The sequence below is a fragment of the Saccostrea cucullata genome, unplaced genomic scaffold (assembly GCF_032062105.1).
Source record: "Saccostrea cucullata isolate Sc308-1 unplaced genomic scaffold, CSIRO_AGI_Scuc_v1 ctg3308, whole genome shotgun sequence".
In the NCBI taxonomy this organism is placed as follows: Eukaryota; Metazoa; Mollusca; class Bivalvia; order Ostreida; family Ostreidae; genus Saccostrea; species Saccostrea cuccullata.
The window spans coordinates 20,306-44,707 of NW_026921161.1; the positions used below are offsets into that span (position 1 = coordinate 20,306).

General features: G+C 33.5%; 1 protein-coding gene and 2 long non-coding RNA genes across 5 annotated transcripts; 1 reads left to right on the top strand and 2 right to left on the bottom strand.

Moving 5' to 3' along the window:
* Positions 1-1,961: 1,961 nt before the first annotated feature.
* LOC134259306 (uncharacterized) lies at positions 1,962-23,259 on the bottom strand. Its single transcript, XM_062741903.1, has 6 exons — positions 22,803-23,259; positions 19,440-19,751; positions 18,833-18,982; positions 3,848-3,988; positions 2,414-2,543; positions 1,962-2,016 (listed from the first exon to the last, which is right to left on the bottom strand). The coding sequence occupies exons 1-6, from the start codon at positions 23,257-23,259 to the stop codon at positions 1,962-1,964; spliced, it is 1,245 nt and encodes a 414-aa protein (XP_062597887.1).
* Positions 4,960-14,510, top strand: LOC134259311 (uncharacterized). Of its 2 annotated transcripts, none has more exons than XR_009990324.1 (5): positions 4,960-5,126; positions 5,244-5,356; positions 6,166-6,291; positions 8,630-8,739; positions 14,379-14,510. It is a non-coding gene; the product is annotated as an uncharacterized LOC134259311 (long non-coding RNA). The 2 variants fall into 2 exon arrangements; XR_009990325.1 differs by having other exon boundaries at positions 6,169-6,291.
* Positions 14,348-15,571, bottom strand: LOC134259312 (uncharacterized). Of its 2 annotated transcripts, XR_009990327.1 has the most exons (3): positions 15,469-15,571; positions 14,744-14,918; positions 14,348-14,625 (listed from the first exon to the last, which is right to left on the bottom strand). It is a non-coding gene; the product is annotated as an uncharacterized LOC134259312 (long non-coding RNA). The 2 variants fall into 2 exon arrangements; XR_009990326.1 differs by lacking the exon at positions 15,469-15,571 and having other exon boundaries at positions 14,744-14,928.
* Positions 23,260-24,402: the final 1,143 nt, after the last annotated feature.

Consider the following 24,402-nt stretch of genomic DNA (forward strand, 5'->3'; position numbering starts at 1 on the left):
TAAAAATATTCAAATATGATATATATATTTCAGTTTGACTATTCAAATCATTGTATCAAATTAAAAGGAATTTATTTGCTTGTTTGCTTCTGTATTTTCAGTAAAAAAATGGTTCTTTTAAAGGATTTGAATATCATTTCATTTATCCCTTTCTTTGTTTCTCTTTCTTCCAGCTATCTGACTGTTTGTCTCTTAAACATCCGAGGCTTAAAGATGTTCCCTTGACTAGATAGAAAACACAGTAAAACTTCTATAATTACCATTTATATAGCACAAGGGCATATATAAATATGTTGACAAGTGATATCTTATTATTCAGGAAAGGTGGATGTGTGTTTCTCTTAGATATTACAAGCGATTTCTAAATTTTATATCATTAAGGGTTGCAACTGCAACGCTTAATGATACACAAGTGTGTATCATTAAGCGTCGAATATGTCGATATTTGCTTGTTTCATTAAGCGTCGGTGTTGCACTGCATTTGTGACGCTTAATGATATAATTCTGTCTTTAAGCGGCAATTTAGCATTAGCGGTTGGTGATGTCAGCTATTAATGCAATAATTTATGGCATTAAACGTTGCAATTGCAACGCTTAATGCTATTTGTATCATTAAGCGGCGTTTTATCATTAGAGGTTGCTACAAAGCATATTGACGTACCATATACTGTCCTTTCTTTCTTGTCTTGACAATCTTTTACCTGTACTTGGCTCAGACAATATTATCAACAATTAGGCAATGATATTTTAGAAATGTGTGTACACACAATAGATATCAGTGTTAAAAACTACTTACAATATAAAAGACAACCTTGATCAAAACATCAATTATTCTCAATTACATACAATAAATATTTAAACACACCAAACAACCTTTAATATATATTTCTCTTTTAGCACTGCTGAAGATATATTTTGCTTGCTTATTTGAACGCGGTAAGCTTTTTACGTCAAATCCTATTGTGACGTCAGCAAACCCGCGATCTACCTTAAGTTTATAAGTCAGTCAAGATTTGTCAGATCATCTTTTTTTGGAGATATAAAGTTCGTTAACCTCTTTTAGTGTGTTAGGTAGTTCTTTCCCTGTTGTTTCGGGTAGCCATATAATCAAAATAGTCACTAATACTGACAAAATGCCACTTGCATATTGTTCTAGTTTAGATTTTTAACAAAATTATATGTTGTAGAATTATTCCGAATTTCCCCTTTCCTACTGTTTTAATGTTTGCGTTCGATAAAATTGAGGTTGATAGACCATTTGATGGAACCCCCTTCATACCTTTGAAAGATTTTCAAATCTATACTTTCTTAACTGGTGATTGGTTATTGACTATATTTATTCCTAAAAATAACGAGTGAAACTGATTTTTAACATCCAAACGATGCTTCAAATCGATAAATTATCAAGGATATTATTATGCTTTAGCTAACATCCTAAGCATTATCTACGAAATATTCAATGTTTGATGAATTTTGAAGGACGTCGAAAGGTGGAAGGGTTTACTAGTGGTATACTTAGATTTACTAAAAGTTGATGATGGACAAGTCGAACTCTGAATGAGACTACTTTGATTAATTATGCATATTTTAATGGAACATGAAATTTATCAGGGATTGTGATGAGAAGCAATGGTAATTATAAAAATAAAAACAACGAAGCCGTTAAAAATCAACATTTTTATTACAAAAATATTTATTTAAATCAAACACTAGATTAATATAGATACAATTGCAAGTAATACAAAATGGCATTTTTTACTCCCCCAACCCCTTGTAGCATGTGTAATATTCATTCAGTGATCTCTATATATTCATTGACTGGGTCTGGTTTCATCTCTTCATATGCATGGTCTACAGAGCGATAAGATGGCGGCCGCTCGCTCTCCTGTTCTATTGGTTCTTCATATATTGAATCATATATTTCGTTATCGATATTGAATATCTTGTCGTTTTCGTTGCGTTCATTTTTGTCCCAATTCGTTGATGAGCGTCTTCTTCCTTGTTTTTTTCCTCACACTAAAAACATAATTATAGTGATAGTAATTTTCATCTTTAAGAAAAAAAAACAGGTGCTATATATTGTTCAATGTTTAAATAAAATTTGAATGTTATGAACATATTAAAGTCATGAATGCAACATTTGAATAATGTTTGTTCATGCTCTGGAATGTTTGCACCTGAAAATATATTGATTTTGATTATGTTTTATATGTATTCGGTCAAAAGTATGATATAATCATTAATTTGTTTTTAAAAAAATATTGTTTTTAAATCTTCAAATTTTCATTCAAAGGTTACCTTCTAAAAACGTTAAGCAAAAAGTGTCTCAGCCTCTTAACTATGTAGGGACTTTTCAATATAGATGCCACATTTTGTTTTATGGAGAGCTTTTGTAAGTTAAAATCAAACCTACCAGTAAACCAGGACAGAAACACCAGCCCCCAGTATGATGACTGAAGTAACAGTAAGGGCTACATACAGGACATAGGAGGGGAGTTCTGATCCAGTTGTCTGTGGTGTATTCGTCGGTGAGGGTGGTACAGCTAGAAAGGTAATAATATAAAAAATACTGACATGTATAATTTGTTGTGGTTTTTCATGTGGATAACTTTTCTTTCAAAATGTGATTATTCTATTAATGATCGCAATACAACCGTCAAGTTACTCTCTTTAATCATGTAGAGAAATGTGCCTTGAAAACATTCAATATATATTGAGTATATATAATTATATTGTGTGATTTGAAATTGGCTTTATCCGCGTATATACATTGTTGTAACGAGTTGGATAAAGCGAACACAAATCACACAATTATATATAGATGTTCTATTTATCTCATACGACTTTCGTTTAAACAATACTTTGAGACTTCCCCTGCCAAACTACATGAATGATTTCTAATTCAAATTGATGAGGTATAACTTAAAGCCATAGCACTGTTGATGTTGACATGCCCCAAAAGAAGGTAGATCATATTCAGAATTTATATCTTTTTTCTGTCTGTGTTTTTGAAAGCATTATGTGACAATTGCTCGAGCTTTACATCAAGCGAACTTCTGACTGAAAGTTGTAAGGCCCAAGGGATCGTGAAATTTAACTCTTTGTACGGTGGCAGTACTAGGCAAGACTGCTTGTAGATTCATGGTTAATCCATGGTAAGTTACACCTAAATTACTAGGTAGGCATACGTAGTATGATATAAGAAAGCATTGTTGAATGACTCTTTTAGCAAGAACTTAACTGCTAAGGTTTACTTCTCCGAGAACGATTTCAAGGGGAGGGGGGTGTTTAATATCCGTCTTCAAGTAGCCAATACAGTTACCTTAATTAAATAAGACACTTCGTAAACATATATGAGACCTTTTCTTGCTTTTACCGATATTATTGCTTTTTATCATTCATTTTATAAGGTCACCATTTTATAAGGGCAAGAATGTTTACAAATAGAAGTTTCAATAAAACATCTTGACGCGAAGAATCGTGTCAAAACCGAAAGTGCTATTAATAATCTACCCATGGATAAATAACCTACACGTATGAGATAAATAACAATATCTTATGTTAAAAATTTGTAATTTCTTTTGTAACCACATCAATCACCGTGATCTCGTGATATCCTAAGCTATCTAACGTTAACTAAGCTATATCCTTCATAATATAACTTAATCAGAACAAACGCCTATTCCCTTTACAGTAACATAACAATATCATTCTCTTGACAGTCAAATATTACCAACTGTCAACCGAACCCTCTGCTACCTATACCCCGGAACCCTTTGAAAGGGAACCTGTTTTCTGCCGCCTTATGTAACTAACTGTACTCACTGCTGTTTAGTCTATAACTGACCGTAATCACAGAGATTTCCTGACCACCCATCAGTACACCCGTTTCTGCAATGTCCTCGGAATCTTCCACAAGGCTCTCTATCCAAACAATTACCACTGCAGGTCTTCCGACAATTAACGCCGTAAAACCCCGCCTTACACTCTGTAATAGCCAATGAGACAAAGGGGTGAGAGCATTGGACAAAAAAAAGTCCACTACTTCAGAATGTCTTTTTAGACATTGTTAAATCAAGCCATTTACATACTCATTGATTTATTTAAATATCGATTCAGAGTGTCATAAATAAGAATATAACAATGGAATTCTTATTTTAAATCATATTTTAGCCACATTGTTTGTAAAAAAAAAAAATAGATAATTTCAGTATTCTTTGTTTTAAAAATTAATTCTTATATTTGAGATGATTATGGCAAGCCCTTTTACTATTTATTCGGAAAATAAATTTTATCTGAAAATTACAGAGATATCTCTCATTTTAGAGAGATATCTCTTAAAAATAAGAGATATCTCTCAACTTAAAGAGATATCTCTTATTCTTGAGAGATATCTCTATAAGAAAGAGATATCTCTTAAAGTTAGAGAGATATCTCTTATTCGTAGAGAGATATCTCTTTTTCTTTGAGAGATATCTCTTTCTCCTTAAGAGATATCTCTTTCGTGATAAGAGATATCTCTGAACGTTAAAGAGATATCTCTGATCGTTAGAGAGATATCTCTTTCAACTAGAGAGATATCTCTTTCACTTAGAGAGATATCTCTTTCACTGAGAGAGATATCTTTCCAAGTTAAAGAGATATCTCCAAAAGTAAAAGAGATATCTCTGTAAGTTTATCTAAAGAGATATCTCTCGAAGTGAAAGAGATATCTTTCAAAAGGGTCTAAAAGAGATATCTCTGAAGCAAAGAGAGATATCTCTTTATTGCAAAGAGATATCTCTCTTCATTATGTTTATTTAAATTCCATTTGTAATGACTTCTCCCTTTACCGGAAGTGAACTTTTTATTCATTATTTCAAAAGCTGAGAAAATTCGGTCCAGAGTCTGTAAGTCTCGTCACGTGACTCGCGAGATTTTACGATAAATTTAACTTCCTCGCACATGGTGACCGTGATGGTGAATGTGTATTTGAGTTCAGCATGTTTCTGGTTTACACACAGCTTTCAGGGGGAAATTAAATAGTTTAACAAAGCCGAAGGGTTGTCCGACTTACGATGTATGAATTTCATGTCATAAGAAATTGGGTGCGAGCGTCCACCAGGAATATTTCGATCGAAATACAGGTAAACAAATCAGAGAGTGTCATCCGTTTCTTGTTTATTTTGAGGGAAAATGAAGTGTTTTATTCTTAACCGAATGAAATAGTTTTGAAATTATTTTTTGCCTTAATTTTTTAACAGATTTCTCTTGAATCCGAGATGTTATTTATCAGCTGATTATAGAGGAGGAGTTTTGTCATTGATGGGTACCAACGTCATATTTATGATATTGTGGCTGCATCACTTTTGTTTGGGTAATTTTTTAATATACTTTTTTTTCAGTAAATTTTAACCTGCTTTGTATCAGTGGATTATTTTTTTGAGCATTAAATGTTTGTAGAAATTTAGATCTATTTCACAAGGATAAGATGTTCATATATTTTGCTAATGCGAGATTCCTCTGACTCTAACCCCCGCTTTTTATATTGTGACTTGTGCGGGGGAGACAGAAGACAGACATGAGAAACACTTTATGCCCTGGTCATATTCATGGCGGGGGATATCTCCCCAGCACAAGTCACAATATAAAAGGGTTAGAGTCAGAGGAATCTCGGATTAATATTTTGCCATCTCTCTGCATAAAATAAAATTTAGATGACCATATTTCTCACTTTAGAGAGTATGTTTCCTGTTTATAGAACATGGTTTATGGATTTTGGTAAATTTTTCTATCTGTTCAAATTCGCCTGCATGGCACAGTGGTTAGAGTGTCTGCTCTAGTAGAGTCGCGAAATAAGGTGTTGATCCTTACATCATGAGTTTGAATCCCACTGTGGGAATTATATGTAGAGACCTGTCCTTGGGATGATACAGTATAACTGTGGCCCCTTGTTGCAGTAGGTCAGGTGTTGGCACAAAAAAAGATCACTTCCTGCTCAATCAGTCAATGGCCCTGAGTGCTGAGTATAGGTCATTAGGACAAAATTTGCAGCTCGATCTCCACTGTCGTTTCCATATGAGTGAAAAATTCTTGAGAGGAACGATAAACAATAAACAATCAATCTGTCTGTTCTATTTATTCACTGATAAAACACAACTGTATACACTAAAACTTATTTTATAGCAGAGGTACAAGAGAGCCAGTAACACAGATAAAAGATGCAGTTCCTAAGAGATCCAAAGTCAGCAGCACCTAAGACTTTACTGACTTTGAATTATCAGCATCCAAAACAATGCAAATCAAATACAGGTATGAAATTGATGCAACAAAATAAGTTCTAAGACAAATATAAAATTTATTTTTTATAAGACATAGCATATCAAAATGACTAATATACTAGTCAACAACTGGCCAGCTTTAAAGATATATTTGTTTGATGTACTTCTACCCACTTTTATCAAGGTTGGTAGGTAGGTTGGTAGGCACCGGTAGTTTTTTCATGCCCCACCATGATTATGGCCTGGGCATATTAGTGATGGAACGATTGTCGCCGACAATCGATTGTCGGTCGTTAGAAGCTCTTCGATGCTACTAATCGATTATAAAATAAATGTCGCCGACATCGCTAACAAAAAATAAAATTGTCATACTTTAATTTTATTCCCAAATCCAAGTGCAAAGAGCATAAAAGTAGTGATGAATGTTGAAAACATGGAAGGATTTCGTACCTTGTTGATACTTTTACCGCCATGATTAAATATGGGGTTAGACTAATACCAGGAAACGGTAATATTGCAATGTTTTACTATACAAAGGAAAACATAATTAGTCTAGTCAATCTTTAAACGTAATTATAATCATAAATACAAGTCTAACTTCTGGATAATTACTTTCAAAACTTGCAACTTTAACTAATTAAAACTAATTTTAAGAAATAGATACATGTATTAAATGAAAGGTGGGACTAATATCAGTAAAATACCCATTGCATGGACTTTGTAAAAAAAATAATAATAAATTCCCATTCTGTTTCAATAGTCCTATATTGTTTTAAAGTAAACAAAATATTATTTTCCACTTTTAAAAAAAGAAATTTCAGTTATTATTTTTGAATATTTTATGTAAGTAAATGTTTTTTTGGAAAAGTCTGACAGAAATCTGAATAAGTTTTAACTTTTCTATATTAATTTCATTAAAGTTCAAAATTTCGATTATAATCGATTATTAATCGATTATGCCCAGCCGATTATTACCGATAATCGATTCTGATTTTTTTCCGATTCCCCATCACTAGGGCATATAGTGTTTGTCATGTCTGTCTTCCGTCTTTCTGTCCATGCGTCAAACTTTGCGTTTAGCTCAGTTCAAAGCCCAGTTTCAAAGAAACTATACAGGATATTTCATCAAACTTTGCTGATAAATATTGATAAGAGCTATGCAACTGCATCAACATTTTTTGACCGTGACTTTTCCTTTGACCTTGACCTCACTTTTCTTAAATTAGTGTTTAACTCAGTTTTAAACATACCATTCAAGATGGTATTACAGCAAAACTCGGTTATAACGAAGTTGCTGGGACCTATGAAATTACTTCGCTATATCAATAATTCATTATAATTGTATAAGAAATTCATTGAAATTTTATAGATGGGAATCCAAAATGACTTCGCTATACCCATGAATTCACAATATTTGTGTTCGTACTAAACGAGATTTACTGTATCAAACTCACCATACTGATAAGAGCTTTTCAACTGAAACAAACATTTTTTGACCTTGGCCTTTCTTTTGACCTTGACCTCAGTTTTCCTAAGTTAGTGTCAAACTTCATATGGTGATACAATCTGATGTAAGCAATTCAACTGCATCAACATGATCTTGACCTTTTATTTGACCTTGACCTCACATCTCTGAAATTAGTGTCAAACTTCATATGCTGATACATAATGATGTAAGCAATTCAACTGTAACATTTTTCAAGATATCCTGATCAAATTTCATACGAATTTTCATTTTGCATGACTAATATACCCTCGGCGGGCATTCCTGTCCTGTGGACATATTTCTAGTTTTTTTTTATGCCTTACAGCATTGAATAAATTGATAACTGTCATATTTAAAACCACAGACTCAGAAATCTGTTAATGTTTTCATTTAGTTAGAAAGACTTTGTATTAATAAATTAAAAAGCATCCTAAAAATATATGATACCTTTTCTTTAAAACATCTATGGAAATTAAGGGGGGGGTGTTAAAAAATTTTAAGTGCCCCCAAAAAATGAATGCAAATGGGTAGGGGCTATTTTAACAGGTCGGTCAGAGTACATCAAACAAATCATTTTTTTATTGTTGGCCTAGGAAGGGTTCCCTAAATATGAAAATGCAACAAATATTTTTAAATAAAAAAAATTTAAATGAAAATATTTTTTATGTATAAAAAGGACAATTTTTATTCTGATTTTCTTGTAAAATCATTGATAAAATTTAATGAAGAAAGTTAAGATTTGTATCAAATAAATGGATATTTGTAAGATTTATAACTCATTATTTGTCAGGCACCTTAGTCCTACATTATTATCAGTTGCACATACAAGTATGGCCTATGTAATAATTCAAATGGCATGTTACAGAAGTTTGCTAAATTACAGGTTTTGTCTGTACATCTGGCAATCTTAGGACAATACTGGATGGTTTTAACTAAGAACTGATCCAGCATGAAGACCAGTCATGTGCCTCACCTGTCATGACATTATTAAAGGTAAGTGTCCCTATAAGCAAAGAATCTGACAAAGGAAAACCTTCATCTTAAAAGATTTACATCTTAATACTTATTTGATTGGTAGTTTTACAGGGTTCGACTTTAACGTTAGTCCGCTAGTCTCAGACTAATACATTTTCTTTCGGACTAATAAAATTTGTGTCTAATTAGTCCGAACGGACTAATGAATTTTTCTGGGGAAAAAGAGTCGAATTTATTGATGTTCAATTCTCAACAACTTTCACTGGAAAAACCTGTGTTTAATTTTAGCTTTCCAGCTTCTTGGCGGGAAGTTACCTAATTCTGAGTCAATTTGGAGCTTAATTTTAGGACTCGATGATATGAAATTAAACATTTTAGCGATCATGATTTAGTATGACACATAAAGAAAGATGTCGGATGTTTGCATGATATAATCATGTATAGAGAAAAACGAATGCAATCGGGAATACGATCGTAGTTCGAATTCCTGATTGCGAGCGAAATTTTCAACAAATCTTGGTATAAAACATTTCTTGTAAATGTTTTGTTTATTTCCAAAAAAGTATAAAAAGTACATAGCAATGTTAATTCTACTTATTAGCTCACCTGAGCCGAAGGCTCAAGTGAGCTTTTCTGATCAAAATTTGTCCGTTGTCTGTCGTCGGTCGTTGTTGTTGTCGTTGTTGTCGTCGTAAACTTTTCACATTTTTATCTTTTTCTCAAGAACCACTGGGCCAATTTCAACCAAACTTGGCACAAAGTATCCTTGGGTGAAGGGGATTCAAGTTTCTTCAAATGAAGGGCCACGCCCTTTTCCAAGGGAAGATAATCATGAATTTGTTAAAAATTAATGGCATTTTTAAAAAATCTTCTTCTCCAGAACCGCTGGGCCAGGAAAGATGAAACTCATGTGGAATCATCCTCAGGTAGTGTAGATTCAAGTTTGTTCAAATCATGACCCCCAGGGCAAGGGTGGGGCCAAAATGGCCGACCCAAGTTTTACATAGGAATATATAGGAAAAATCTTTAAAAATCTTCTTCTCCAGAACCACTGGGCTAGGAAAGATGAAACTCAAGTGGAAGCATCCTCAGGTAGTATAGATTCAAGTTTGTACAAATCATGACCCCCGGGCAAAGGTGGGGCCAAAATGGCCGACCCAAGTTTTACATAGGAATATATAGGAAAAATCTTTTAAAATCTTCTTCTCCAGAACCACTGGGCCAGGAAAGATGAAACTCATGTGGAAGCATCCTCAGGCAGTGTAGATTCAAGTTTGTTCAAATCATGACCCCCGGGACAAGGATGGGGCCAAAATGGCCTACCCAAGTTTTACATAGGAATATATAAGAAAAATCTTTAAAAATCTTCTTCTCAAGAACCACTAGGACAGGAAAGATGAAACTCATGTGAAATCATCCTCAGGTAGTGTAGATTCAAGTTTGTTCAAATCATGACCCCCCGGCCCTGGGGATAGGGTGGGGCCAAAATGGCCGACCCAAGTTTTACATAGGGATATATAGGGAAACCTTTTAAAATCTTCTTTTCAAGTACTTCAAAGCTATGATTAGTGATACCCGGGGTATTTATATGGAATCATCCTCAGGTAGTGTAGATTCTAGTTTGTTCAAATGATGAACGCCTGGAAGGGGGGGGGAGTAAATTCAAGCCCGATGTGCTCAGGTGAGCGCTGTGGCCCTTGGGCCTCTTGTTTATTTATATTATTGACGGACTCATAAAATTTCCTGCGGACTAGTAAAAGTAAAGAGACACTAGTCCGGCCGGACCAAAGGCTAAAAATGTTAGTGTCGAACCCTGGTTTTAATTATTTTTTTTCTTCTACAAAGCCTTTTATTTAGCATTTCTGAGTACTGGTATATGATTGCCATACTTTCCAAAACTTTTTTTAATGCTTTATTTTGAAGCATTTTCCATATCCATATATACACTGTACAAACACAAGACAATTTTCACCCACTCACCACCACAATTGCACACACTCACACAGTGCACTTTCTAAACTTGAAAATAATGAGATGTTTGTAAAATACTTATGCCCCCTCCCCCCACATTGGAATTTTTTATCTAAGTCCAAAAAGGCATAACTCTGTCAAAAATGGTGCAAGCATACCCAAAAGAGAACCTGACCTAGATATTCATCTGATAAATCTGTATACTAAATTGCATTTCACTATGTGCAACCTCTGCAAAGGAAATGAACGGAAACTGCAAATAATTTGAATTTTTAGGTCACCTGAGTAAACTCAGGTGACCTATTGCTATCTGTTTTCGTCCGTCGTCGTTCGTCGTTCGTAAACTTTTGAACATTTTCAGCTTCTTCTCTGCAACCACTGAACCAATTTCAACCAAATTTGGCACAAAGCATCTATGGGTGAAGGGGAACAAAAATTGTGAATTTCATGATCCCTGCCCCCCTGGGGCCTGAGGGGTGGGGCCAAAACCACTACAATTAATGCTATCTTTAAAAATCTTCTTCTTTACTCCTGGACATCAAGCAGTCAAACTGTTTGCATGATTGTAATAAGCATTGAGTCCTCTACCAAAATTGTGAAATTCATGGCCCTGGGGTCAGGGGTTCTAGTGCTAGGGCAGGGCTAAATAAGTAGGTAGTGATAATGCATTATTTCTTTGAAAATCTTCTTCTCTGCTCCTGGGTATTAAATAAACCATCTAAGTAGTTAGTTATGATGAGCAAGAGTGCTTCTACCAAAATTGTGAATTTTATGGCCCCAGGGTCAGGGGTTCTGGTGTTAGGGCAGGGCTCTATTGATTATATACAGTGAAAATACATGATTTCTTTGAAAATCTTCTTCTCTGCCCCTGGGTATTAAATAAACTAACTAAGTGCATAGTTATGATGAGCAAGAGTGCCTCTAACAAAGTTGTGAATTTTATGGTCCCAGGGTCAGGGGTTCTGGTAAAGGGGGGGGGGGGCTTTATAGATTATATAGTAAAAATACATGAATTCTTTGAAAATCTTCTTCTCTGCTCCTAGATATTAAATAAATTAACTAAGTGCATAGTTATGATGAGCATGAGTGCCTCTATCAAAATTGTGAATTTTATGGCCCCAGGGTCAAGGGTTCTGGTGGGGGGGGGCTCTATAGATTATATAGTAAAAATTCATGAATTCTTTGAAAATCTTCTTCTCTGCTCATAGATATTTATAAATAAATTAACTAAGTGCATAGTTATGATTAGCATGAGTGCCTCTACCAAAATTGTGAATTTTATGGCCCCAGGGCAAAGAGTTCTGGTGTTAGGGGGGGGCTCTATTGATTATATAGTGAAAATACACGAATTCTTTGAAAATCTTCTTCTATGCTCCTAGGTATTAAATAAACTAACTAAGTGCATAGTTATGATGAGCAAGAGTGCCTCTACAAAAATTGTGAATAATTTTATGGTCCCTGGGTCAAGGCTTCTGGTGTTGGGGGGGGGGGGCTCTATAGATTATATTGTAAAAATACATGAATTCTTTGAAAATCTTCTTCTCTGCTCCTAGATATTAAATAAACTAACAAAGTGCATAGTTAAGATGAGCAAGAGTGCCTCTACAAAAAATGGGGATTTTATGGTCCCAGGGTCAGGGGTTCTGGTGTTAGGGCGGGGCTGTATTGATTATATAGTAAAAATACATGATTTTTTTGAAATCTTCTTCTCTGCTCCTAGGTATTAAATAAACTAACTAAGTACATAGTTATGATGAGCAAGAGTGCCTCTACCAAAATTGTGAATTTTATGGTCCCAGGGTCAGGGGTTCTGGGGGGGGGGCTCTATTGATTATATAGTGAATATACATTAAATCTTTGAAAATTTTCTTTTCTGTCTCTGGGTATGAAGCAGATGAACTACCTAAATAGTTATGATGAGCAAGGGCCCTAATCTTGCAAAGTTTTGAATTTCAAGGCCTCAGGGGTGGGGGTGGGGCTCTACTTATATACTGAAAATGAATTAATTGTTTGAAATCTGCTCCTTTGTATTTATAAAACATTTATTTATTTTTTGATAGACAATTTTAACGGTGCCTTTTTAAAATTTGTGCTATGTGTGGACCTAGGGTCAGGGGTTTATTTCACAGTGTTAGGGGCATTACTGATTATTGCTGAATATTACTGATTAGTTGGAATGCATTTTTTTCCCCTACCTTGCGTATGGGTATCAGTACCCTTGCGAGGTGATTATGAATAATTCATGAATTTCCTTGAATTTTTCATGAATTTTATTCATGAAATGTTCATGAAACGTTCATGAAGATCCTATGAACTTATTATTGGGCATATTTAAATCAATAAACCAAGCTAAGCAACTGCTAAGTGTATTGTTATGATGATCAATGGTGCCTCTTTCAAAATTGTGAATGCCATATAGCATCTGGCTTAAAACATGAATCAAATTCAATAACTGGAAAGTTGTTGCAGAATGCTCAGGTGACCTATAAGGCCCGTGGGCCTCTTGTTCTAAATCCAAGGGGTATAACTCTGTCAAAAATGGCGCCATAATCATACCCAAAACAGAACTTGACCTAGATATTCATCTGATATACCTGTAAGGCTGTATACCAAATTTCATTTCAGTGCAATGGTTGTGAAGAAAATGAATGGAAACTAAATGGACTGACAGACAGCAGCAAAGCAATATGCTCTCCTTTCTTCAAAGGGGGGGTGGGGGCATAATAAATGTACATATATGTAAACATATGACAGTTAAACATACAATTTATCCAAAAACCTCACATTGAAAAACTTTTTCACAATTTTCTATGTTTCTGTAATACTTAAATAACTTTACTGCATCAATAAATAATGGCTTACTATCTTGTGATCTTGAATAGTAAATAAAATTTTTTGCAACTAATAAAAGAAAATTTTCTAAACAACTTCCTTCTATATTAACAAGTAAAACAGTTCTTTTGGATATTTTGTAATCTTTTTCAATGACACTAAACCATTGTAAAAATTGATTCCAAAATTCAGTCACATTAATATACACAATCATAAAATAAGTGAATTATTGTCTATTGTTTATATCCTGTTTCTATGTCTATTTGTCTTTTGTCAACTTTAACCTCCACCATAACTTTTGAACCATGAGAGATACAGACTTATTTAATATGCCTACTCCACTAATTAAATTCTTTCAAAAGACACCAAGGTCAATGACCTTGTGACCTTGACTGTGACCTATATGCTAAAAATAGCTTTTTTATTTAACTTTCGTCTACTTTTGATACATTAAAGATAGAGTAATCATATTTGGAATGCCTTCTACATTAGTTCTGCTCTTTCAAATGACACCAAGGCCAGTGAACTTTTGACCTTTACTGTGACTTTAATGCTATAAATACCATTTTGAACTTTCACCATACCTTTTGTACTATTAAAGATCGAGACTTCATATTTGATTTGCATACTCCACTAATTAAGCTCTTTCAAATGACACCAAGGCCAATGACCTTGTGACCTTGACTGTGACCTTTATGCTTAAAAAAACTTGTTTGAATTTGTTGCCGCCTGGTGCATAGTGTTTCACAAACACATCTTGTTTTGAAGTAGTTTTAATATTTGAATTTCTGTAGAATTTTATGTTACATATAAAAACCAAAAATTTTTTTAAATCAAAATCATTTTTATTTCAGTACTTTGTGACAGTGGGATGATGGAATATTAAAGAATGGACATGGCTCTATATTACTGCATCAGAGATCAATCAAGGTTTACTTATAAATCGAAGAAAAACACTTAAACAGTCAAGCATCATTTGAAGCTACATAAGTCACCGCTTTAACAATAAGCCTGCTTATATAACCAAGAAAGCACAGTGATCAGTTGTACCTATGATGTCAGACAAGATCCCGAAAAAACTTCCAGTACACTCATCACTACCTGCAAAGAATTAAAAATTCTAAATGACTAACATCAACACTTTTGTACTTCATCTGGCTTGTATTTTCAGCACTCATAGCTTTTAGCTTCCTTCATACAAAATTTCATAAGTACTAACTTGCAGGTGTGAAATATTTGAAACAGTTTGCTTGTCCCAAAGGAAATTCTGCCAATTAGCAGTGGCATGAGCAGTTGATTGATGTCACAGTTCCACCGGCAAAGTATTTGTAGCTGAATGGTGCCATGTAAAACACTTTTCACAAGAACATGGAAAACATCCTAGAAGTGAGGATCTACAAGAAATTAAGAGAATACTTTCTTGAATATTTTCAATGTTATAAAATGCTTGTGTACATCCTTTATATATATAACTAATTACGCATGTAACTACCAAATATACAAATTAAACTTCAATCCTTAAATTTGTTCTTAAGTTTATTTATAGTGTATTAAAATAAGCATACAATATTTGTCTTGTTATACTGAAGGATTCAATGTTAAGAAAATGTCGTTCATTGAAAAAAAATGTGCAACCATTCTGCGCAGTTAGCAATTTTTATGGAGAACCTATCGATGTGCATTTGCAATTGTTGGGATTTAATGACAGGCACACAGTAGAAGAATTGTACTTGTTAATAAATGATTTTTACCAATCAAATTTCAAATTGATAATTTAATAAGAAAGCATATGACAAATTTAACTATCATTAGTGTCCAATGATTCACCATGGTTTTTGAGCTTTTGTGGACTTGATACTTAACTACCGGGGTAGTAAGTTTGAAATATTAAAGTAAAGAAATATTAAAGTAAAGAAAAGTGCAGCCCAAAAATTTATCCTGTACCTGATTAAAAATGAGTGCCATCATTAACTACTTGGGAGTTGCCACACTCTTCACGAGTATAAGAATTATTGAATATGCCTCATTAACAGCATTGTCCCTTTTTAGCTCACCTGAGCCGAAGGCTCAAGTGAGCTTTTCTGATCACATTTTGTCCGTCTGTCTGTCTGTCCGTCTGTAAACTTTTCACATTTTCGACTTCTTCTCAAGAACCACTGGGCCAATTTTGACCAAACTTGGTACAAAGCATCCTTGGGTAAAGGGGAATTTTAATTCACTGTTAAAATGAAGGGACATATCCCCCCGCAAGGGGAGATAATCAAGAAAAGACAAAAATAAGGTTGGGTCATTAAAAAATCTTCTTCTCAAGAACCACTGAGCCAGTAAAGCTGAAACTTATGTGAAAGCATCCTGGGGTAGTGTAGATTCTAAATTGTTCAAATCATGACCCCCAGGGGAAGGGCGGGGCCACAATAAGGAATCAAAGTTTTACAAAGAAATATTTAGGAAAAATCTTAGAAAATCTTCTTCTCAAGAACCACTGGGCAAGAATAGCTGAAACTTATACGGAAGCATCCTGTTATAGTGTAGATTCTAAATTGTTCAAACTGTGACCCCCGGGGGAAGGGCGGGTCACAATGGGGTATCAAAGTTTTACATGGAAATATATAGGAAAAATCTTCTTCTCAAGAACCACTGGGCCAGAAAAGCTGAAACTTATGTGGAAGCATCCTAGTATAGTGTAGATTCTAAATTGTTCAAATCGTGACCCCCGGGGGAAGGGCGGGGCCACAATGGGGTATCAAATTTTTACATAGAAATATATAGGAAAAATCTTTGAAAATCTTCTTCTCAAGAACCACTGGGCTAGAAAAGCTGAAACTTATGTGGAAGCATCCTGGTATAGTGTAGATTCTAAATTGTTCAAATTGTGACCCCCGGGGGAAGGGCGGGTCACAATGGGGTATCAAAGTTTTACATAGAAATATATAGAAAAATCTTTGAAAATCTACTTCTCAAGAACCACTGGGCCAGAAAAGCTGAAACTTATGTGGAAGCATCCTGGTATAGTGTAGATTCTAAATTGTTCAAATAATGACCCCCGAGGGAAGGGCGGGGCCACAATGGGGTATAAAGTTTTATATAGAAATATAAAGGAAAAATCTTTGAAAATCTTCTTCTCAAGAACCACAGGGAAAGAAAAGCTGAACCTTATAGGGAAGCATCCTGGTATAGTTTAGATTCTAAATTGTTCAAATCGTAACCCCCGGGGGAAGGGCGGGGCCACAATGGGGATTCAAAGTTTTATATAGAAATAAATAGGAAAAATCTTTGAAAATCTTCTTCTCAAGAACCACTGAGCCAGAAAAGCTTAAACTTATGTGGAAGCATCCTGGTATAGTGTAGATTCTAAATTGTTCAAATCGTGACCCCCTGGAAAAGGGCGGGGCCATTACAGGGAATCAAAGTTTTACATAGAAATATATAGGAAAATCTTCTTCTCAGGAACCACTGGGCCAAAAAAGCTGAAACATATGTGCCCATGGAAGGATCAATGGGTAATGTAGATTTCAAAATGTCTAAATTATTATCAGTGGGGTAGGGTGGGGATGCATTATGTATAACAAGGGGGAAATGTGGTAAAGAACAGAATTGTCAAAGCTTCTCAGGTGTGCGATGTGGCCCATAGGCCTCTTGTTTCAGTAACTCCTGGATCCCTGTGAAATATAATGATAAATGTAGATAAAATGTTCTACCATTGAATGATGAATGTCTTATGGACCCAGTGCAGACCTGTTTGGTGACACCATTGGATAAATTGGGGATTGTTCTAGCTAAGACAAATAAGAAAATTCCTATTTCTAATGCCTATTTTAAGAAAATAAAATGTCTTTCTAATAATTGTAAGAGTATTTTGGAACACGGGCACCTGAAGTATTGATAATACCTCCCTTTTTTATTTAATTAAAAAAAAATTTTTAAAAAAAGGGGGGGGGGGTATTATCCATACTTCAGGTGCCTGTGTTTGGGAAGGGGGTCATAAGGCTTTACAGTTAATATATTGATCGTACATACACTGGCTACAGTTAATATTGAAGTTGAATATATATATTCAACTTCAATATTAACTGTAGCCAGTGTATACATCCCTGTGTACTTGAAAGAAGACTTAGTAATCACTAATGTTGGACGTTATTTTTGGAGTATTAATTAATTTAAAAAACATTAATTCTATCAGGATAATGTTTAATGTACGTAGTAATCAACCCTGTATTCCCGTGATCGATGAAATTGGGTACATGTATTTCGAATTTTTAATTGATCCCCGGCTCAGCTGTCCTGTGAGCTAAATAAATGAAATAAACATAATATGGAACCAATCTTGAAATCCTGTTACTTTCGCTTAAAACAGTAAAGCAATTAAACGTTGTTTACCTGTATCAATCAGTCCATTTTATCCTCTTCTTTTCAATAACCAGAAAACGAACGACTTAACAGACATCACTTCCTGTTTCGCTTTCGTTTTTAACGGGAGAATTAGTTATTTTATTTTAAGGGTGACTGGAAAAGAGATATCTCTTTCATTAAAAGAGATATCTCTTTAGCTTAGAAAGATATCTCTTTTTGAAAATCTAAAGAGATATCTCTCTAATTAAGAGAGATATCTCTTTTAAACTTGTTAAAGAGATATCTCTCTAACTTTAAGAGATATCTCCCTCGCTTAAGGGGATATCTCTCTAGCTTATAAAGATATTTCTCTTACTAAAAGAGATATCTCTCTTTCAAAAAGAGATATCTCTTTTGTTGAAAGAGATATCTCTCTGAAGTCTAAAGATATCTCTATTAGTCAAAGAGATATCTCTATAAGCTAAAGAGATATCTCCATAAGCTAAAGAGATATCTCTCTATGCTAGAGAGATATCTCTCATTTTCAAAGAAAAAATTATTTTACGAATAAATAGTAAAAGGGCTTGCCATAGATGATTGATATTAATTTACTCATACGCTGTAATACTAGTACTTCAAAGCACCCGTGTGAAATGAGATTACAAATACAATTAGTGGGAGTTAAATCTTTTCCAATATGATTAAAACAATATTTTTTTCTAAATATGTAAAATCTAATGCAAAGGTCTAGAGGGAATTATCATTTCATTTCGTCTACATATATATGCCACAATAGCAATTTACAATGTATGTATAATATATATAAAATTAAGTAGCAAATTGAGTAGCACAGGGTGAACCTACGCCGTTAATTAACAGAATGGTCATTGAATGCTCATGAGCTGTATTGCTGAGATTCATTTTTGTGTTGATTACAGCCATTCTACAAATGACAAAAGTAAATATTCATCTCACAAACCTTTGTCACACAATTTTCCCTCCCAGCCTTCAGTACAGTCCCCCGGACAGTACCCGGATGTAGGGTCACATATCGCGTTATTGGCGCAGTTTCCGGAGCATTCTTTCTCACAATTATCTCCATATTTACCAGGTTCACAGTTTGAGGCATCTGTTTACAAGATGTTTTGTAATAATTGTATTTTTGAAGTTTAAAAAAAAACCCACCAAGAATACATTTCCAATGAATTACACAAATCACTAAAATTGGTTAAAACTCTCAAATAAAAATACAAATTAAAAATACAAATTAAAGACTAAGTAACATCAAAATTATTGAAGTCTTCTTTCATTCCTAAGCCGTTTTCGAATACAAAAATCTTTTTCTACTAAACATGTCCGGGAACTCGGTTTATACGGTCTCATCCGAAAGACCGGTTTCCACGCCCCACAGAGGAAATGGAACGCGCGACGTTAGGATCTAACTCCTTACTGCGCGACCCTAGAGCAGACGTTCTAACAACTACGTCAGGCGGGCGACTCATAAACATTTTTTTTAATAATGGATTGTCAACATTTATTTACTTTTTCAACTAAATGAATATATGTAATAGTACTTAAATAGCTACCTTCGTGTACGTCCAGTGCGTGTTGATTGCTTACAAAAGATTTCCCATCACTTTCTACGACAACTCTGTAATTAACCTCGTCTTTAGCACTCACGTTGATTATTTTCAGCGTGAGTACAATAGTTCCACCGGAAGTCAGCTGACTCTGCTCGTATTTTGGCAGATCAACTGAAATATTTCTGACGTCATCCTTTGATATTTTTTGCCACAAAACAGATGTGATATTAATCTCAGGAATTACGGTAGATTTCAAATATGCTTGATCACCCTGTGTAACGCTGGCATTCCCTATTAGAATAACTGTTGGCTGTCCTGAAATAATTGCATTGGACAGGGTAGATAAAGTTGGATGTTGTTTAATCATTATCATGCAGTGTAAGGAATGAGACAGATTTGTCCATTTATTTTAATTTTCATGTAATATTTACTGTAATTAATAATATATTCTTTAAAAAATAAACAGTAAGACATTATTACATAAAAAAAAACGGGGATGAGATTAATTGAATGTATATTGTTTAATACGGGGGTAAAAGTTGATGATAATGATGAATGTATTTTTGATTAACATTTAAGACATTGCAGAGAATTTTTTACTGATTTATTAGAATTGCTGTTAGACGTTTAATTGTAAAACATACCGTATACATATAAGAATATATCCAATACATTAACAAGAATGAAGAGAACTATATGAGCACTCATTTTATTTTACAAAACAATTTTCTTTTTAGAAATCTAGATTTATAATTCACGCATTACGTCAAATGAAAATTAAGGCACGAGTTCCGCATCTTAATTTTGAAAACTTTACTTAGACAACATTTATGACTGATCTGCATTAACGTAAATTTCATGGGAAATGAATTTAAAGACCCCATGGTCCTAGTGAGAGTAAATTATTTTCTCCTTTTTTGTGGTGTAAAGTAGCAAATTATTAGAGTCATTTTCATGCTTATCGGATTTTTAAACACAGTTATCAAAAAAGTAAGGTGTAAGTAGTTTAAGTGTATTTATAATGGAATGTTTAAAGGGATAGATGTAGGGGGTAAAAATATCGTCTAATTCAATTTTTTTTGTTTATTCATTCCCTTTTTGATGGCAAAAATAAAGGTATATTCGTGACATGAGTAGGTGTTTTCTACCTGTGTTTTTAACCTGTATCTATTGACATCTTCACAAAGAAAAAAATAAAACACTAAGCTTATTTGACTCATTCAATCATGTTTTAAAGTTTTTAATTAAACAACCAAAAAAATTATTGCAAAATTTAAGGATAACCTTTTTTTTTTATTTATACAAAATTTTATTCACATAAGTGAATGGGATTGGGCAGCAGGCAAAGCCTATTTTAGCCCTCTCCCTACAAGGTCAAAATGAACACACAATATATAGATATAAAAATAAATAGACACACATAGTAGCAAAAACAAAAGAACAAAAACAAGAGAAAAAAAAGTAGAAAGAGAGAGAGAGAGAAAAAAAATTTACAATGAAATACATGTACCGGTTATAAAGTGTTGGCATGAGTAACATACATTACAATTCAAATAAAACGTTTGGTTGCTGCGATGAAAGCATGTACTGCTTCAAATATTTGAGTATTAATATTTAGTCCATGATTGGGACTACCATACAAAAGTAAATCAAGTTCATGAGTTTGATCACAATCAATAATATTTTGAATTGTTTGGAAAAGTACATTTCTTGGAGAGTTATATTTTGGACAAGCAAAAAAATAATGATGAGCATCTTCAATAGAGTCAATACAGTATTCACACATTGGTGTTTCTGATAAAAATTGGTTATATAAGTCTGCCTTTAAATTACTTGCATTATTTCGCAATTGGCAATGTATTATATTGTACTTTCTTATTCCAAAATGATAAATTTCTTTACCTTTTTTACAATAATATGAATTTAAAAGACTTTTAAATGAAGATATTCCAGGGGCATTTCTGATATAATCAGGCAAATCATTCCATAATTTAATAGTTGATGGGAAGAAACTTTCCATATATGATGTAGTTCTAATAGAAGGAATTTTGAATTCTGCATCATTATTTCTTAGATTATAGGGGTGGTTTGTAGGACGAAAAGGTTCAATCAAGTCCGTTAAATATTTAGGTGAATAGCCATTTATGATTTTATATAATAGTAGCAATTTATGAATATTCCTCCTAGTTTGTAAAAGATCCCACCCTAATTCATCATACAATTTTGATCTAGAGGAATTTGATCTTAATCCAGTAATAATTCTACCAGCTTCAACTTGGATATCTTCTAAAAGTTTTGCATCTTTTTCAGAACAATTGTCCCAAACAACATCTGAATATTCTAAAACAGGTCTAATAAATGCAAAATATATCTTAATAAGTGTTTTTCTTTTCATCTTATACTTAAGCATTCTGAGGATATTTAGTCGTTTTGTAGCTTTTTCATGAATTAATTGTATATGCGAAGTCCAGGTAGCATCACTTTGAAAATGTAATCCTAGGTGGGTATGAGATGCATTTTGAATAATGGATGGGCCATGATGACCAAATGTAATAGGCGGATATTTTATATTTTTGCGGGTAAAATCAACATTTACAGTTTTGTTTGGATTAAAGTCAACAAGCCATTTTTTTGACCATTTATCAATTAGGTCTAAATCACTAGTAATTGACTGTGCTACATTTGTGGCTTCTTTTTCTACAATAGCATATAAAGAGGTGTCATCAGCAAAAAGACGTATATTGTTTGCTAAATCATCACAAATATCATTTATGTATAGGAGAAAGAGAAAAGGTCCCAAAACAGAACCCTGGGGAACACCAGCATTTACTGTCTCATGGTTTGATGAAAAGCCATCAATTACAACTTTTTGTTGTCTATCACACAAATAATTCTCAATCCAGCCTAATATGTTGCCATTAATACCATATTTTTTTAGTTTAGATAAGAGACCTTTATGCCAAACTTTATCAAATGCTTTTGAGATATCACAAAAAATAAATCTAACATCTTTACCTTTATCAAGACTTGAAATTATAGTGTTGTATATTTCTACTAGTTGGTTCACAGTTGAGTCTCCAGGTTGAAATCCTGACTGATATTTGTAAATTACATTATTATCTTTCATAAAATTATGCAATTGTTTAAACAAAATTTTTTCCATTATTTTACATAAGACACTTGTAAGGGATATTGGTCTATAATTTGATACTTCTTGAGCACTACCTTTATTTTTAAAAACAGGTGTAATCTGTGATAGTTTCCAAATATCTGGCAACTTTTTTTCAATTAGTGATCTATTAAAGAGTTTTGTTAAAGGGGTTTTAATTGTGCTAGCTATTTCTTTCAAAATTCTTGGGGAAATACCATCAGGACCGGGTGGTTTACTACTGTCAATGATACATAATTGATCATAAACTTCATTTTCAGTGATAAAAATTTCAGATAAAGTGTCTGTATTTTGTAATGGTGGACCAGGACCATGAAGGGGAATGTCTGGTTCATGTGTAATAGATGAAACTTGTGCAAAGTATTTATTAAGGACTGTAGCTTTCTCAACTGGATGGAAGATAAGTTTACCTTTAGATTTAAGTGGTGGTATTGGTTCATAATTTTTGTTTAGTTTTGATATTGACTTGACTATTCTCCACCATTTTCCAGGGGGGATTGATTTATCAATCATTGAGGATATTTTCTTGTTATATTTTTCACGGGATTTTCGAATTTCATCAATAACTGTATTTCTGAGTTCTCTGTATGTCTGCCAATGCAGTGGATTGTCTGTATGCTTTGCTTTATGGTGTGTCCTGTTTCGTTTCCTCATTAATTTCCGTATGGTATTATTCATAAATACTTTATCTCTAGGTCTGATGGTAATGGTTTTCTTAGGAATATGTTTATCAATACAATTGTTTAATGAAGAGACAAAATTAGAATATGTTTCATTGATATTTTTTGAATCATATAAAATAGAGTTCCATTCACATTGTCTTAATTCCTCATTAAGTGCAGTAAAATTTACATTTTCATAATTTCTTACTACCTTTTTGTAAGCATATTGTTTGTGGATTGTGAATTTAAGTTCGACACTAATAACACAATGAGAGCTGCAAAAAGGTGCTGCTATGTCATGATTTTGAATCAGACAAGTATTATTAGTTAATATTAAATCAATACATGTCCCAGTGCTCACAGTAAAGTTGGTAGCACTATCTATGAGATTTGTAAGGTTGAGTCGTTGTAATAAGAGTTTAAATTGTCTACTTTGGTTGGACAGCATATTGATATTAAAATCACCTAATAATAGAATTGGAATATTAAGATCTAAAGCTTGCTGTAGATTATATAGAAAATGATCCCAATATTCTGCCTTTGAGTTAGGGGGTCTATAAATAACACCCACAAGTAATTTATTATTATTTACTACTACTTCAGACCAGAGAATCTCCATATTACTAGAGTCTAGGTCTTTTCTTTCTGAAAAATGTATACTTTTAGAAATGTATAAAGCAATGCCACCTCCGAAACGATTTCTATCTTTACGCAGGGGGGTATGATACCCAGTAATTAATATATCTTCATCACTGATTGAGTTATCTAAATGTGTTTCAGATATAGCTATAATGTCATACTCAGAAAGTTCAGCTGATACAACATCTATTTTTGAAAGTAGACTACACACATTATTATGTGCTATACGCAAATTTTGTTTAAATAGATTTGGTGGTCCAGGATTTGTTTCCACGCCAGATATGATAAGCAAAAAGTATATAACAAGTAATAAAAAGTAAGTACTCTTCGTTAATAACAATATACGTAAGCAGATCAGTACATACCTAATAAAACTCAATGTCCTTGGCCATCTAAGTAGACACATGCACTTAATCACAACTATCAAATATGAAATAATGCTGAACAAGAAAACAACTGGCCTCGGACATTCCTACACTGCACATGCTAGTTTTGA

Coding starts and splice junctions, on each gene's coding strand:
- LOC134259306 (XM_062741903.1), bottom strand. CDS start 23,259: ATGAGGAAACGAAACAGGACACACCATAAAGCAAAGCATACAGACAAT. Junction 2,544..3,847: donor AGGAAATCTCTGTGATTACG/GTCAGTTATAGA, acceptor TTACCTTTCTAG/CTGTACCACCCTCACCGACG. Junction 2,017..2,413: donor GTTTCTGTCCTGGTTTACTG/GTAGGTTTGATT, acceptor TTATGTTTTTAG/TGTGAGGAAAAAAACAAGGA.